General features: G+C 45.2%; 1 protein-coding gene across 2 annotated transcripts; it reads left to right on the forward strand.

Moving 5' to 3' along the window:
* Positions 1 to 896: 896 nt before the first annotated feature.
* LOC123144489 (protein CbxX, chromosomal) lies at positions 897 to 18,025 on the forward strand. 2 transcript variants are annotated; one of them, XM_044563653.1, is made up of 8 exons: positions 897 to 1,241; positions 4,779 to 5,350; positions 6,034 to 6,150; positions 6,260 to 6,358; positions 6,453 to 6,563; positions 6,658 to 6,958; positions 16,750 to 16,889; positions 17,240 to 18,025. In XM_044563653.1, the coding sequence occupies exons 3-8, from the start codon at positions 6,034 to 6,036 to the stop codon at positions 17,789 to 17,791; spliced, it is 1,320 nt and encodes a 439-aa protein (XP_044419588.1). In that variant the 5' UTR covers positions 897 to 1,241; positions 4,779 to 5,350; the 3' UTR covers positions 17,792 to 18,025. The 2 variants fall into 2 exon arrangements, with proteins under 2 accessions (XP_044419588.1, XP_044419587.1); XM_044563652.1 differs by lacking the exon at positions 4,779 to 5,350.
* The last annotated feature ends 261 nt before the right edge of the window (positions 18,026 to 18,286 follow it).

Consider the following 18,286-nt stretch of genomic DNA (forward strand, 5'->3'; position numbering starts at 1 on the left):
GATGCTCCGCATCACAGGGGCACCAGATCGATGCTAATTGGAGGAGCGCCGCTGGTGGAGCTACTGGGTACTCGTCGGAGTACTCGAGTAGGGGAGGGAGCGGGGCGGTAGCTGCACAGGAGGTCTGATGTGGGGAGCCAGCCCGTGCCGCCCTGTACCTGGCGTCGCTCCACCAGAGCCGCAACACTCGAACGGGCGCGAGGTCTCGCCGGATCCTGCGGCTCGACGGAGATGAACAACGAGGGATGGGGGGGGGGTAGCACGAGGAGCTCGGATCCGTTGCCTGCTGGAAGGGGGTGCCTGGATCCGTAGCCGGCTGGGCGCAGGGTGGCGGAGAAACACCAATCCGTTGCCGGTTGGCCGCGGGTTTCGGGGATCTCAGAATCCCTATCGCGGGTGCGGCGACATTGGAGGCAGACGAGTCGGGGATGAGGCACCGCTGCGGTGGGAGGTCGCCGGGGTAGGGACTTGGTGGCGATGGGCGATGGGAGGTCGCCGGGGTAGGGACTTGGCGGCGATGGGCGGTGGGAGGTCGCCGGGGTAGGGACTTGGCGGCGATGGGCGGTGGGAGGTCATTGGGCGTGGGGGAACCGCCCGCCTCGCGTTGCAAGGAGGTGGGTCGCCGGGGCAACGGGGTTACGTGGCGGCGTGCCCCCTAGCATCGGAGGCATGAGACCCTGGCGGCACCGACAGAGAAAGGCGGAGGGAAGGTGGGAGGAGGCGGTTGAGGAGGAAGAATGTGGGAGAGAGGGGGTCGGGCACGAATAGAAGGTTGGAGGGAGGGTTGGTGGTTTCACAAAACACCAAATCATCAAATCAATCAAACTATAAAAAAGGAGAAATTGAATCTTTTACCCCACTTTACTTCTTTATTGGATCATTTACCTCCCTGAGAGGCTACCGGACGAGGACCGGGACAATTGTCATTCCAATCCCGAGGGCAGGAGCAGCGGATGGATTGGTCACCGTCCGTCCTTCCCCTCCCATTCTTCCTCGGCGGTTCCTCCTCACACCACACGCAGCTAGAGGAGCGCGCACGCTCGCACACACACGCCGAGGGGCCATAGGTTAGGGCAGTGGAGCGAAGGCGGCAACAGATGCCGGGGCCGGGTAGCCAGAACGGACGGGCGACGCCGCCCAAGTCCGAGAACATCCACGGCCTCGTGCGCGCTGGCGACGTGGCGGCCGTCCAGAGGAAGCTGCAGGAGAACCCTGCCCTCCTCAACGACAAGAATCCTGTGGTCCGTGCGCTTCCTGTTACTTGCGTTCCCTCCTTGCCTTTCTTCAGCTTCAGACGCACGATCTTTGCTCGTTCCTGGCGTTCTTGACACATGCAGTGTGGATTGAGCATACGAGATTCGTTAGAAAAGCAGCGTTTGTCGGTGTAAATATGTGGTTTTAGTCAGATTGTATGGCCGAGGCTTGATTTTCTTGAGCTCGTTCTTGGATTTCATCCCCGCGTTGGCTATTCGGAATCTTCGGCCGTGACTCTCTGCACATTGCACTTGAACTGCATCGCCACCGTGTTTATTTGCTCCTCTTCGTGTAGTTAATGTGCTTCTTTGCTGTCTATTTCTTCCATTTTTTTTGTGTAGGGATACGAGTTCCTTTCCGGAACCAAGAAAGCGCAACTACGATGGTTCTGAATTTTGCTTGTTCCCTGGTGCCGAATTTTGAATTTTCTATTCCTGCCGTGTTAGATTTTTCTTGTTGCCATTTCTGTTTCCTTGGAGTGTGCTGTCCTGCTTCCTTCCAAAAAATCCCCCTTGATTCGTTTGATTGAATATTGGATTTTCTTCATTATTTTGTTCCTTTAATTGTCTATTTGTCTTGGCTTCGATCCCTTTTCTAGATGGCCTGTTACCATTTAAGACGGGTCGCTTTCCCATGTAAATTATGGCATTGCTTTGGTGAACTGGCTAGATTTTACTCTCGGAGAAAACTGAGTATGTTTGGATATCCTGTCCTGTGCCCTCGTACAAGAGCCTTGATATTTGCACGAGTCTGGTTTAGTTTACAACAAAATTAGGAATGGGTCTTATCATGTACTCTCTCCGTCCCCAAATAAGTGACTCAACTTTGTACTATTAGTACAAAGTTGACTAGTACAAAGTTGAGTCACTTATTTTGGGACGGAGAGAGTACTAGTTAGATGCCCATGCGTTGCCACAGATGAATAAAAATAGAGGTGTCATCATAACAATGTTGCTCATATAATAAAATTGAGATGAAAAGACGTATGCATTTCAAGAAGAAACAAAAAGAATTACAAACATATGTATTTTAGGTCTTGGATGCAAGATAGAAGTAAGAAAGCATGAATAAACAAACTTTAACTGAGGCACTACAACTGCAAGGACAGATAATCATGACAATTTTCAGAAAACAACCATCACTCAAATGTCTTCTTTCGTTTATTTGCCACTATTTCTTTACTTTTATACTTTCCGTCCATGTCCTAATCTAGCTTCTAATATGTCCTTTGCTGAACAAACAAAGAAAAGGAGCAAAAAAAAAAAAGAAACAAGAAGAAGAAACAAGGAGAACATTACCAGATATGATGCACAAAATAGAGTGGCGGTACACAATCAAGTCTTTATTGTCCACTGCATAACCAATGAAAGATTGCACATCAATGTTCTTTTATGCTTTCTTAAAACCAATCGTCTGATGGAGCATATGGTTCTCAACAAGAGAAACGCGCTATCACGAAGTTACGTCACAAAAAACTAACAAAGATTGTAATCTTGTTATTAAACTTGGATATACTGTAAAGGGATATGTGTGATAAGCAACTTCTGAATGAAAATTAAGTTATTGCTATTTAGGTCGTTAGCCCTACCTTTAAAAAGTAAATAATCCCAAAAAAGGGGCAGAGGTAACACGATATCTCCTCTTGCCACAAAGCAGAGTATCTTCCATATAAAAAGGCAGAGTGCCTCCCTCACTATTTTAATTTTTTACATTGGAGTACCAATGTAAAAAGGCAGAGTATCTTCCTTTACTACAGAACAGCTCATACCCAAGCACAAGAAATCAGACAAACTTTCAGCCTCTGCTTTGCCCGTTGTGCACTGCACACCTCCACTCTACTCGCCTCTACCACTGGGGTGTGATCTCTTTGATTTGTCATCTCCGGCAAGCGTTGTTTAATTAAAAAGAAAATCAATGGCGATGTTATACAATCTGAAACATTTACACATATATACTGTTGTACACAGATTATACACACGATTCACCCCTTTATTAGATAGGTGCCTTGGATTATGTTACATCTTGCAAACAAATACTCAACGCACAGCAAGCCACTGGAGGCAATGCTCTCGGCAGGCAACCTTTGTTGTATATATATCATTAGATTACTACTTAATGGAACAAATGTTCACCCTCTTCTTACATTAGATTAAGCTTGGACTAAAACCAGACACCTACTGCCTTCTACTCAGCAGAACAGTAAAATTAATATATTTTTTGTCCAGCCAGGAACTCTATGCTTAGTAAGATTGGAATCTTCTGGCTGTTTTTTTTAGCAAATCTCGGTTATCTTAAATTTATTTCTTGTGTTGATGCCAATGCTTATTATAACTACCTTCCTTGGTGAGAAACACCTTCTTGAAAAATACCAGCTGACTTAGATCAAGCACAAACACTTTAGGCTATAGTTCTGTAGGATACTAGGTGCTGGAATATTTACATGTTGATCTGAATATGTAAAATATGACTATTGATAAAGAAAAATTATATCATCCTCACCTATGCCAATATTCAAATGGCTAATGACATACTCGTCCCTACAGCTGGTAACCACAACGCAACACCTTCCCGCTGCCTGCATTCCCCACGCTTTCCCATCTCTGTGTCATGATCATGGACCTCGCCCTTATTGCTACCACCCTAAAATTCAGAAATAGTATAGCCCTACAATGCGAAATTTAGCCAGTTTGAAGTCCAACAAGGAACTGAGTAACTTGGTCGGCTTCTTTGTGATGATATGAAACACCCAGCATAAGATCTGAGACCATCACTGCATACATGTATACGATGAAACTACTCGTAGTTTTTACCTCGTATCTAGAAGGCATAATTGTTGTGAACATGTAAATGTCTGAAGTATGAAGCGGCTTTGACAATAATTACATTGACTATACTTTCTCGTAAGTTGAACTATCGTGCAAACAAGCCACCAACTAACTTCAGTATGAACACAAAAAATGAGCAAATAACACATCAGTCAAGTGAAAGCAATGATCACCTCACATTAAGGGACTGTCATGGTCATTCAGGTTGCTGTTATTTCCAAAAATGAACATTAAAGCAAGTATCCAAGTTGCTTCTCTGAAAGTTGTCTGTGTGAACTTCAAACATGTCCATGGAAAGCAATTTTAGATGACTGACCCTAGTATATAAATTGATTTCTATTGGGCTGCAAGAGTAGTTTATAGACGGTTCGACTGTTGCGCTCTTTGGGCAGGAATCTCCACTTAACAGCAAGAATTCACATACATGATTCTTTTTTTACTTTGTTATCCCTGAAGGGAAAATATTCATCACTGAACACCTTCAGCAGATCATTGTTGTATAATTGAATCTTATTACTTAAGGATTTGTGAAGTGATTAGGCAAAAACATCAAGGAAGTCCAAACATGGTGGACGTAATTTAGAATCCAAGATTTCCGTCTCGTCCATATATTCAAGTTCAAACATGAACTGCAGTTCACTAAGCTATAATCCAACTAATTCAGAACTGACATGGTGTACCTTGTGGAGACGTAAATAGAGTGCAAATCTGAAGAGGCGACGATGTGCTCGGATGGAAGAGAAAGGAGAGGCGCAGAGCACGACGAACGGTCTGCTTGCTCCTTGACGCAGCGTTGCACTGTGCTCGTGAGGCCGCGCTGAAGTTCTTGAGCGAGGTCCCCAGCAGTTTATGCGACCTCCAAGCTGTCTGGCGATGGCGAACAAGCGTGCCGGCAGGGTATGTGGCCTCCACACAATCCCGGCAGCGACGAGCGAGTGACTCAGGCAGTGGGTATGGCCTCACTGCATGCAACACTGGCGACAGCGAGCGAGCATGGCAGGGGAAACTGAACGTGCGGAGAGCGGAGGAGAAATAGAGGAAAATGGATGACGAAGCCGGGGAGAAATCGGGCGGGCGCAGCAAGGGGTTGCAGTTTCTCTAATTTGAATTTTGAAGTGGGATTGGAGCTGGCCGGGGATTGGGATTGAAGGAGAGAGGCGGCAGGATAGAGGGATTGGGGGAGGCCATGAGGAGGCAATGGGATGGACGACGCGAGATGATTGTGGAAGAATGGCCGGTGCTAGCAGGCGCTTGGCAGCAAAATATGTTAGGTAATATTCCCTTCGATCAAAGCACATGTAAACCTTCACGTGCCTGAGTGGGAGGGCAGCGTTTAGACTCTTGCCGCTGCACGTTTCTTTATTCCTTCTCGGCGAAGAGGCAGACGGACCATCAGCACGAACTGGTTCTTTTATAGGAGTAAAGATTTTATTACGTCATTGTCAACACTATACCTCAGCGATAATTTTATCTCCCAATTCGACCAATTGTCTTGATATGCTTGTCTATTTCATGTCATTTGTATTTCCTTATTGCTCTTCTTGCCGGTCAATAGGATGTTGTCATGTGCAAATCTTGGTAGGAAACCTTATTGCAGTCCTTTTCTGCTTGCCTTTCAGAAAAGAGCATATGATAAAATTTACAATGACCATTTTCTACAATGACATATCTCCCACTGTGGCCAAATAGAACGCTTTTACAAAAATATTTACTTGACATGATCCTATACCTAGAGCTAACATCATGTATAACCCAATTGTGACATTCTAGAATAGGAAGGAAAGTCTGATTTTGAGAACGTGAATATGAGCGGGTGAATGACAGCTTAATTGCATGGAATTTGACTAGATCCCAGACAACCGTGGCTATACGTTCTTTGTCTATTCCTTTGAATTAGCCATGGGTAATGTTGTCCACAAACTGCGTATCTTACTTTTTTTTATGTACGATGCAGATGTGCCAAACACCACTTCATGTCGCAGCTGGATACAATAATACTGAGATAGTGAAATTCCTTCTTGATTGGCAAGGGCAAGGTTCAGATAGGGTTGAGGTGGAGGCAAAGAACATGGTAACTAAAGTACCACATTTGCTAGTACCTTATTAGCTCCTCCGCCCAGTTTTCTTTCCTTCTATGATTTGAGATTAGCATATAAACTACCAATTCCGTTGCTCTTCAGTACGGAGAGACACCCCTGCATATGGCAGTAAAAAATAGTTCTTATGAATCAGCAAAATTGCTCCTTGAACGTGGTGTACATACAGGAGCCAAAGCAAATGTAAGATCTATCCATTTACTTTCTATTTTCTCTTTTAGGCCACCTGAGTTGACTAAATTCACACACTTAATATGTGTAATTCATATTGTTGCAGAATGGCATGTCACCATTGCATTTAGCTGTCTGGCATGCACTTCAAACTGGAGATTGCAGCACCGTCAATTTGTTGCTAAGCTATAATGCAGATTGCAATGCTAAAGATGATGTACGTACAGTTGGTTCCCTAATGATGGTTCAATTGCTTTCTGTACAACTGTATCAGAAATAGTAAACGTTGTTCTATCACATGTTGCCCCCAGGAAGGCAAAATCCCCTTAAATCATATCCCAGGAGGAGCTGGCAATGAGATGCTGCTCCAGCTCCTCACTCGCCATATGGAGGAACAAAGAAAACAAAAAGCCCTCATGACATGTCATGAACAACGGTCAATGGCGGAGTTTGAAGAAGCAATATCACAAATCGTGGGGTTGCAAGAGCTGAAAATGCAATTACGTCGATGGGCCAGGGGAATGCTTTTTGATGAAAAGCGCCGGGCTATGGGCTTAGGGATTGCTACCAGAAGAGCTCCCCACATGGCATTTCTGGGCAATCCAGGAACAGGTGGTGATCCACACAGAAGCTACCCTTTTTCTATTACAAAAATCCTTTTCAGTTCTCAGCATGATTTATCATTATGGAATTCATTGTTAGAGCACCTCTAGTAGAATTCCTAAAATGGGACACCCTAAAACCATTTTTGGGTCAATCCCTAAAAGTTTTCAGAGATTCCAGGGTGCTCCAGTCTAGTCTAGCAGATTCTCCAAAGCTGCAATCCCTATATTTCTTTCCTCCATTTCTCTTCTCTTTATGATTCACTCCATTACAAGTCCAATTTCACATCATATTCAAACTCTTATTTTCTACCCCACACAATTCAATGATATTGCAATGCCATAACTTTGAAATTTTCAAATTCAAACTCAAACACAACATAGCATCCAAGATGCACGACATGATCCGAAGTAGTTCGTTACTGATATAGGACCAACCTATGGTGTGTCCCGATCTAAAGGAATTGGAGGTGGATTTGGAGGGAGATCACGAATAACACGAAGAGCACAAGGCGAAATTGGGGGAAAACACGAGGAGAACACTATCGGAGAAGATCCACACACAAGTACTCCTCAAATCTCAAGTCAAAGTGGTGCATCACAAGCATTCAACAACAATGGAAAGTAAAGATAACTAGGGTAGTTCTTCCCCAATCTCTAAGAGTGTGTGTGTGTGTGGGGGGGGGGGGGGTCTTAGAGAGATGGTCTTCCCCAAATCTCTAAAAGAGATGGAGGCCTTGGTTAATCCCTTGGGATTCTTCTCCTAATGGAGGTCTTGATCCTCCAAGATGAGATAAAGATGAGCAAAGCTCTCTTAAGATCTATTCATATGCTTTGCTAACCCTAAAATGGAGGAGGTATATATAGGTCCAAGGCATGAAGGGGTAAGTGGTGGCAACAAGGGAAAGGTACATGGGCCTTGCACAAATTCTGCGCGCAGGCAACACCACCAGACAGTCCGGTTGGGAGGACCGGACAATTTGGTCGATCAGACCCTTTGACCGGACAGTATGGTCAGTCCAAAGAGCCTCGGGTGCGACTCGAGCGGCGATCGGACAGTTTGGTCCGCCTGACCGGATAGGTAGTGCTACTTTTGCACACCTTCTTTCGTTGCTCCGTCTTCTTCCGTCACCGCTTCCATGCTTCCCTCGCGGATGGTTTAGGCGTACCCTTGTGCTTCCACTCCTTGATACGCGTGAAGCTCCGCTCAAACCTATACATGTACGAGGGAGGGTCAAGTATATCATCCAAGAGAGAACCAATTAGACACACATAAAGGTTATAATTAACCTTAGTATGCGTGATGCACGTGTCCCTTTGCGATGGAGCCACCCCCCCCCCCCCCCCCCACACACACACAAAAGACCCGACCTCTGATCAAAGTCCAAATCACTATGGGAAAGAGAAAAGAGAGAGACCAGAGTCGATGCAAGAGTGGAACTTGTCAAACACCATGTACTCATCATCTTCACGGTCTATATGGCCACTCTCGAATGTCGCTCCTCAATCCATGACATGTATATATGCAAACAACAAGAAGGAAACAACAATGAAAGTGTAGCCCATTCCTCATGCTCATATCAAGATGGCTCAAAGGGAAAGAATTCACCTTAGGAAGGTTCCCGAAGAACTTGTTGGCAAGCATAGTGTATATCTTCTCGTGGGCAAGATGTCTCATGGCGACACCACCTTGTGATTCCTTCAAATGAGCAAACGGAACCAACAGTTTGAAACACAAAGGTGGTTAGCGTGAGCACAATAGCCATCATTCATGTGGTGATTCACCCAACAAGTGTCGTCATTGTGCTCAGTATAATGTGTGCCACGAGGATGAGGAGTATGTGCCATTCACCTCAATTCATGTCGTTCCTCACGTCGGGCTTGTTCATCATCTTGCGCCTCTCGTTCTCTTCTTTGGCGCTCTTGGTGTTAGAATTGAGCGTCACGGAGTGCTCATTGTGCTTCGTTTTCTTGGCGAAGGGTGTCTTATTCTTCTTGGCGCATTTGTTGTTTAAGGGCATCTTGTTCTTCATGACGGCGTCGCTCACGCTCTAAGATGCGGTCTTGTAATCCATTACCGCGGATTGGAGGCGAAGCTTGTTGATCGTGCGTTGGTCTCGAAGACGAGCACGAGGCGGTATGGAACTTGCATTGGATGGGGGCTCCAAAGATTGGTGACTTGAGCATCTTCTCCTTGATGAGGACGAAGATGATGAAGACTTGCAGTTGACCATCAATGCTCGAAGTTCATCCATTTGAGTTGTAATCTTGGCGTCGAGGTACTCCCTTGTCCGCGCTTCAGATTGGGATGACATTGGCGAGACCATTGATGCGGTCGTTCAAGACACCAATGGAATCATGCATCACTCATTGGAGGCCTAAGTGATCAGTTTTGGTGATGGAGTTGTTCGCGTCTTCGTTGTAGTCGAAGACCGGGTTCGATGCGCTTGGCCTATCCATGACAAGACTCGAGCAAAGGTTAGTAGGAAATGAGAGAACAATACCCAATTACCTTTCCCAAGGTTGAGAATGTATTGAGTATCACTCAATGTGAATGCTATAATAGTGGAATTGGTACCAGACTTGTTTCTCACACCTACAAAGTAAAGTTTGTCGAGGAGCTCGGTTAGGATAATTGGCACAAAATTCAAGCAAGTTTTAGTCAAGATATGCAAAATGTTGAAGAGGATTCACAAATTGCAAGTAAAGCAAATAGATCAATAGCCATGAGTGGTACATGGGAACACACACAGATGTGCAACCAAGGAATGCACAAAGTGTGTTTCCACGGAAAAGTTCATGTTGCACAACGCGAGAGAGACGCTAGCATGATTGCTCAAATGGGCAAGATATGTCCTTGTGCACCAACCTACAAGAACGAAACATGTTTTCTATCCCAAGTATGCTTAAAAGCTTTTCTCTCGTTTTTTATGCTTCCTTGCCAAGATGCTTGATGCACGAGCCGATGTAGCAATTATGTATGCACGGGAGTAACTTATGACACAAGAGATGATAACAAGATTGATGCACACAATTGCAGCTATGCGTAGTATGTATCACTACAGTGCAGAAGTAACTTGGCCCGACAATACTCAAATGGCTAGTCTCAACGGGCAAGTGACACAAAAGGCTCGGGGCTAACAATGCAATGGCAAGGGAAGGTGAGATGATGACGGAATTGATACCTACGTCAACACTACCTTCGTCGAGGTCGGAGAAGTTGCTATCCTTGCTTACGGTCATGGTGTCAAAGGGTGAAGTGGTCGTTGTCGATGACGGGTTCGTAGGCGATGATGAATGACGGTGATGTTGATGTCGTCGCGTCCCTAATTAGCCGAAACACATTAGGAAACGGAAAACCGCAACTCAAAATCTCAAATAAAATGGGTCAAAATTGGGTTATGAAGCGGAGGGTAGGTTGTCGTGGGCGAAATGGGTGGTATTGCGGAAGGTATGGTGGTGTAAAGGTTGCTAGGTATGCGGAAGGCTTGGTGGTGGGGCTTAGTTTTTTTTTTTTTTGGATTTTTAGTCTCGATAGGCTGAAGTCGGATGATCTGGACTAGGTTTCAGATTGTCTGGGCGTTGGCTGGATCGTCCGGGATGGGATCCGGATGCTCCGGGCAAGTCAACTCGTGGAGAAAACTGCTCTGGATGAACTCGAAATTTTGGGGATAATTTTTTGGGGGTGGGTTTCATGGTGGGGAAAGGTGTGGGGGTTGGGGAAGGCCAGATCCACTTGCCAAACAACAAATACATGGATCCAAATGAACAAATTCTCACAAGAACCAACAAAATGAAAAAATTGGTGGGGCTATTTTTGGTGGGAATTTTTGAAATTGTGTGAAAAGAAACAAAAATAGGCCAGAAAGTGAGAGGGTGGAGTGACTCCACGATGTGAATCAACCTTGCTTTGATCGAAGATGATGTAGGGTGGAACCCTAGATGGCTAATCTTTTCACACTTGGAGGGGGAAAAGAAAGAACAACCAAATCACAAGAGGGAAAATCATGACAAGTCCAAATCACACATCGACTAGAATAACACACATGAGATTCACAAGAATACAAGAACAATCCAAGGGAAATAGCACTAGGGTAGAGTTCATCTCAAATCCTAAGGAGATGAGGCTTGGAGATCTCAAGAGATCCTTCTCCCATCAGAGTTCTTGGTGATCCTGTGATGGAGATTGCTACCGACTGGTAGTACTCCCTAGCCATGGCTGGGGTATGGAATTGTCGAACTCACGATACAGAGACGTGGAGAGGAAGAAAGAGCCGAGGAAGAAGACTTGATTCAGAGGAAGGAGAAGCTAAGTCTTCTCCATGACAATCTTGGTGGTACCCAAGTGTGCACAAGGTCTCCGCTTGAGGTAGCATCCATGTCTCACGTGAAGTGAAGGGAAGCTCAATAATGAGAGAAGACAACTTGTTCTTGATAGCTCGTTTACATGCTCTCGTCATTGGTCCACTTGGTGCTTGGGGCGATGGTGGTGTATCTATGCGGATGACCATAGGGTGCTCCGCACCAAAATGTCTCAACTCATCACCATATGCCCGCCATGGTTGAAGAGAAAGTCATGCTCAACCATCTCATTACCGTCGCTAAGGATGAAGGCCATAAGGTGTGGATCATCATCATTCGCCACCATGATGACCAAAAGGGAATATCCCATGCTTGGCCATCTCACATGTGGTGACCCCGAAGATGGAGTGGTCTCCCTTGCTTGTAGTTGGTCGCCTTGATGTTGGCGTCGTAGCTTCTTGTCAGTGATGGTGTCGGTGTCGGTGTGATCTGGAAGTAGATGGTAGCTTGGATGCATGTGCATTTGAACGCCTTCTTGAAGATGATCTTGAAGAAGAACAAGACTTGCGGTTCTTGAGCATTTGCTGAAGAAGCTCTACTTGTGTGTTCACCTTGGCGCCAATCTTGGCATCCCAAAGGTCCATCTCAGCATCAAACTTGTCATTGTTGGCGTAGACCGAATGTGAATTACCTTCCCTATCCATAGTAGCACTCGAGCAAGGTGTGAGTAGAGAAGGGAACAAACAATACCAAAGTTACCTCTTTCCGATGTTGGTGAAGGATCAAGCGACTTCACAATTGATAATATGCACTTGGTAATGAGCCCTTGTCCAACCTCACACCTACACGCAAAGGCTTACAGTGGAGCTCATTAGGGATCAGTGGACGAAATCAAGCAATTTGAAGTCCAAGATATGTAAAAGTTGGAAGAGAATCACAATGAACTCAAAATGGCAGGGAAGTGTTCACGAAAGGATGGATACAGAAGCAAAAGGAAAATCACACGTGGAGATAAATGGGGCTAATGCAACTGTAGGGATGAGCAATATAATATTGCCTAATGGACACTAAGCTTGTGTTGCACAAGCACAAGGAGAGATGCTAGCTTGGTTTCATGATAGGGCAAGATTCGCAACTTGGCACCAACCTATGTATGTAAGCGTAACGTTTCCTGTTTCAAGTATTCTTAATTCCTTATGCACAATTATCTTTTTCTCAAAATGATCTTGTTTATAAGATTTTGTGACTCTTGCTCTTTCTTTCTCTTTCTTTTGTATCGCTTTTTTTTTGCACTTCTCTTCGTCTCACCACTTTCTTGAGCCTCGACCAAATATGCAAGACAAGTAACACAATAAGATGCTAGGAGTATACTATAACACGATATTATGCAATCACTAAGGTGCTCGAGTTCACAAGGCCCGACAACACTCGGATAGCTAATCTCAATAGGTTTGAAAGGTATTCGCAAAGAATGGTGGGGCTGTCAAGTGTAATGGCAAGGAAGAGTTTGTGATGGAATGAATACCTTCGTCACACTTTACCTTTCACAAAGTCAGAGGTACCGGCCTTGCTTCCGATTGAAGGTGTCAAAGTATGGAGTAATTGCCGGTGTAGGCGAGCTTGGTTGTTGATGTAGTTGATGTAGAGGTACAAGTATTGTTGTAGACGTCCAAGGTCTTAAGCCAGCGAAGATAAGCTTGATAGGTGGAGGAGATATTCTTTGACGATGAAGTACCTCCAAATTTTTCTTGGCCAAAAGATGTGGAAACCAATGTGAGGATTAAAAGCACACCGATAGCTTCAAAGCGAGCCCAAGAACACTGAAATCGGAGTCTGGATGTGGAAGTTATGGCCAAAACATGGAACCAGCCGTGGCATTTTTTTGTACTACCGGGTAGTCTGGTCGGGGGGGGGGGGGGGGACTGACAGTCCTTGACATGGTTTGACTTTTTGGGCGACAATAGATGATTTCAAGCTTGAAATTGGTGGGGGAAAAGAAAAAAAATGGGGCCAGGAAACGCTAAGGAGGCTATAACAAACGGCAAAACACCGGATCCATGGATCAAATCCAACAAAAACTCGCTAGAAACCACAAATCACTCAAAATCGGGAATGGCAATTTTTTTGGGGATTATCAAATTAGGCAAGGAAAATAAAAAAAGGCTATAAAAGTAAGGGGGATGGGCTCCAAATCGTGGCATCCTTGTTCATGATACCAAATGATATAGGACCAAACTATGGTGGCCCGATCTTCACGAATTGGAGGTGGATTTGGGGAAATCACGAACACGAAGACCAAAAAGGGAATTGCGGGAAACACAAGAGGAAAACACTATTGGACAAGATCCACACACAAGTAATCCTGAAATCTCAAGTCAAAGTGATGGATCACAAGCATTCAACAACAAAGGAAAGTGAAGATAACTAAGGCAGTTCTTCCCCAATCTCTAAGAGATATGAGGGTCTTGAGCGATAGTCTTCCCCAAATCTTAGAGAGATGGAGACCTTGGCTAATCCCTTGGGATTCTTCTAATGGAGGTCTTGATCCTCCAAGAGGACATAGAGATGAGCAAGGCTCTCAAGATATGGTCATATGTGTTGCTAACCCTAAAATGGAGGAGGGAAGGAGGTATATATAGGTCCAAGTCATGAAGGGGCAAGTGAGGGGCAAAAAGGGAAAGATACACGAGCCTTGCCCAAATGTTGCGTGTAGGCAACACTATCGAACGGTCTGGTCGGGAGGACCGGACAGGCTGCCCCATGACCGGATAGTCTGGTCAGTCCAGAGAGCCTCGTGTGCGACTCCAGCGGCGACCGGACAATATGGTCCACTTGACCGGATAGTCCGGTAGTGCAACTTTTGCACGCCTTCTGTTGCTCCATCCTCTTCTGTCACCGCTTTCATGCTTCCCTCGCGGATGGTCTAGGCGTACCCTTGTGCTTGCACTCCTTGATATGCGTGAAGCTCTGCTCAAACCTATACATGCAGGGGGGTTCAAGTAGTATACCATCTAAGAGATAACGAAGTGGACACACATAAAGGATAGAATTCACCTTAGTATACATGGTGCGCGTGTCCCTTGGTGACGGAGCCAACTCCATGGTGATGACCATAGGGTGCTCCACACCCGTTACCATATCACATAATCCATCCAATGATCACGTATCATCCAAAAGCACATGATAAATCAATCATCATTCACTGCCAAACATGAGAAGCAAAGTTCACACACTCTCATTGCCCCCCCTCCCCCCAAAGTTCACAATATCCATGAAACTGCCCACCCAACCACCTTGGAAGCCAAGATAATGCAGACGAGTAAGCTCCCAGTATGCCCCCATCCATGCTATTGGTATCCATGAACGTGATATTTGCTTATTTCTCTGTTAGCCTTCACCTTCACCCTACACTCCTCGAGAGCAAGCCTTCGCTCCTCTGTGACGGCCTGTCCGTCCGCCATGGCAAGCATCCTCTCCTCGGCTCTTGCCTTTCTTTCCTCGTTTCCCTTGACCTCTTGCCACCTTGCTAGCTTCTTTTGCTTCCATCATCTCCTCCGCCTCCTCCTTCCTTGATCTCATCATCTCCTCCGCCATCTCCTTGTTCTTACTATCCTATCAAGTTTCTCCCCCAAGGCACCAACTTCCGTGCTTGTCTTTAACCTGTTCTTCTCGTGCTTCTTTCTCTTGGGCCTCATCAAGTATGGTTCACCCGTCATCATCTCCCTCACCAACTTCATCTCCACCTCCATCATTCTTGGGAGAAGAGTGTCTTGACCTTGCCCTCTTCGGTAGAGCTTCGTCATTCCTATTCCCCCACTTTTGACTTTTCTTGAGCATGTCTTTACCTTGCCCTCTTCGGTAGAGCTTCTTCATTCCTATTCCCCCACTTTTGACTTTTCTTGAGCAATGCCCAATAATGGTGAAAGGTAAAGGGCTTCCCTTTCGATTTTAACATTTGCTTGTACATCCCTTGGATGACAGCCACCTATGGCAACGAACAAGTCATGAGCAATTATGATAGCAAGATGTCATGTATGTTGAACAGAATATATGATCATAGTACTTCATAATCATGTTCTTCTACTTCATAATTTGGCATTGAGAATTCGATGTTGTCTATGCCCATCATGCTCATGAAAGAATTGGCACTAGCAATGTAAAAATCAATTAGCAACAATACCGAAACATCGAGGAAAAAAGGAATAAATACTCACCTTTTGGGCATTCGGTCGAACACCTCGGAGGCGTTGCACATGCCAAGCTCGCCAGTGATAATGGTCGGCGAAGGAGGGCCTTCGAGGGACTGTAGGAGGCGCGGCCGGGACATGATCGGGGGAAGGCCGCTTCAGGCTTAGTGGCAGCGTCAATGCCGCGCGCAAGCCCCTGAAATGGGAGATCGGCATTGTGCGACACGAGGCTGGGGGGCTGCAACCTATAGGGTGGCAGTAGCTTGGCGTAGTACCGCGTAGGCGGGAAGCACCACGCTTCCTTGCTGGCTGCGCTGCCGGCTCGAGAGCCATAATGGGGTGGTGCGGGCCATGGTGACCCGGCATGGGGTGGATGGAAAGTTTCCACGGGGGCATGGGTGGGACCCATGGCCTCGCTGGCGAGGCCGTCGGGGCTGTGTGGCCGCGGCGGGGTCAACCGGTAACCGTGGTTGGGGGAATTCTCTCTCCTGCCATGGGAGTGAAAAATATAGGACAGGGTCAGTGAAGTGTTTTCCCTATATTTTGGATCAAGGTGTTTTCCGCGTTGACTTTAAAAAAGTAGAGGGATAGGGAATCTGCTAGAGTGCAATTTTTACAGATTTGGCAGTATTTAGGGATAAAAATTCTACTAGAGATGCTCTTATAATGTGTTACGCCCCTGGCTACCACCTGGGATCTAGACTGCCCCCACGGACCAACACTAGTTTTTCCTGCACACTTTGTGCTCACTCGTGCGCACCCGGAATTAACTTCCCAGGCAGTCACCCATTCTCAAATTGCTCAAAGCCAAGCACGCTTAACTTTGAAATCCTTGAGAATGGGTTCCCAGAAATGTTGATAATGTTATGTTTTGATAAATTGGGTTGGTTGGGCAAATTTAGAATAGCTATGCAAATTTAAAAAAGGACTTGTCCCGAATCTTGGACAAACACGAAGCTCATGGGCCTGAAAAGTGTGACCATTCCTTTACTGCCATGTTACATTTGGCACTTGCCAATACGGAACACAAGGCTATATACTGCCTCTGTCCCAAAATAAGTGACCGTGGTTTTAGTTCAAATTTGAAGTAAAACCACGTCATTGTTTTGGGACTGAGGGAGTACATGATATGCGGTTGCTTTTACTTTTCGATATAGGCACCAAAGCCATCAATATTTCAATACTCAGTGCATAATATTGTAACCTCTAATGCAGGTAAAACATGATATGCAGTTGCTTTTACTTTTCGATATAGGCACCATAGCCATCAATATTCAATACTCACTGCATAGTATTGTAACCTCTAATGCAGGTAAAACAATGGTAGCTCGGATTCTTGGAAAGCTCCTACATATGATTGGGATTCTCCCTACTGACAAAGTTACTGAAGTTCAGCGAACTGATCTTGTTGGAGAATTTGTGGGGCATACTGGACCAAAGACGAGGCGGAAGGTTTTATCGATATTTTCTCTTCAGTTTTGACACCCTGCTGCACCTACATTGACGTGCACAAAATTCTATTGCTGATTTGCAAGTATTAGTATTGAAAGCTCAATTCTGTTTTGTGCTATTCCTAGTGATTTTAGCAGTTTCTGTATTTATTTCTCCTAATATTGGTGCTTAGGTATTCAGTTCTTATGTTTGGTTTTCGTAGGACATTCAGTATATTAATTAACAGTGAAATGGGTTATATATGTGAATTAAATATAATAGGCTTTTCCCCTCCATAGTGTTATAATGTTTAGTGGTGTTTTCTCTCTGCTTAATACGTTGTCATTGTAATTGTGCCTGCATTCTTACAGATAAAAGACGCCGAGGGAGGGATTCTGTTTGTGGATGAAGCTTACAGGTTGATACCAACGCAAAAATCGGATGATAAGGATTATGGTTTGGAGGCACTGGAGGAGATAATGTCTGTAATGGACAGTGGCAAAGTAGTTGTCATATTTGCTGGGTACTGCAAGCAAATGAAGCGTGTCATTGCCTCGAACGATGGTTTCTGTAGGAGGGTCACGATGTTCTTTGATTTTGATGATTTCACCACGACAGAATTAGCGGAGATATTGCTTCTGAAGATGAATAGCCTGACTGACACAAGTTTGCTTTACGGGTTCAGGCTGCATCGGAGCTGCACCAGAGGTGCCGTTGGAGAGCTGATTGCCAGGGAGACCACTGAGGAGTGGCTTAAACAGATGAACGGAGGTCTGGTAGACACACTGCTTGTCAATGCACGTGAAAACTTGGATCTTCGTCTTGATTTCAGTTGCAATGACGCTGAGACCATGATCACAATCACATTGGAAGACTTGGAAGCAGGCCTAAGGCAGATCTCGAGACAGAGACATTTGCGGTGACCTACAACTACAATCAGGAACATTCTTTTCTTGACAAACCAAGTTACAGGTTCAGGAGTTTTGATAGAAGTCACTGATTCCGCTTCGGGTACTATGTCTGGTGTATCTGTTCCAATTGGTAGGTTGCTGCCCTTCTGCAATAGTAGCACTGGTACGCATGTATTTTCTTTTTGAAAAACACATATCTTTATTCATTTGCAATAACAAGTACATCGTTTATGAGGAGAGGTACAATTTTGCTCAAAGGCTCCTCAAACCAGTTCAAAGTTGTAGAAAATTTAGCTACTTTAGCAAGTTCATGTGCAACCCTATTGGCTTCCCTATTATAGTGCTTGAATCTAGTGATGGGAAAATCACAAGCCAAAAAATAACAATCGTCAAATACTGCCGCCGTTGTACTTGCCAACCGTCCTCTATTATTCATGGTTTCAACTTTCAATGGCCTCCAAGTTATCTGAGTTAATTACCAGACGGTTGCAACCTGCTATTTGAGCC

Source organism: Triticum aestivum, chromosome 6D, assembly GCF_018294505.1.
Source record: "Triticum aestivum cultivar Chinese Spring chromosome 6D, IWGSC CS RefSeq v2.1, whole genome shotgun sequence".
Classification (NCBI taxonomy): domain Eukaryota; kingdom Viridiplantae; phylum Streptophyta; class Magnoliopsida; order Poales; family Poaceae; genus Triticum; species Triticum aestivum.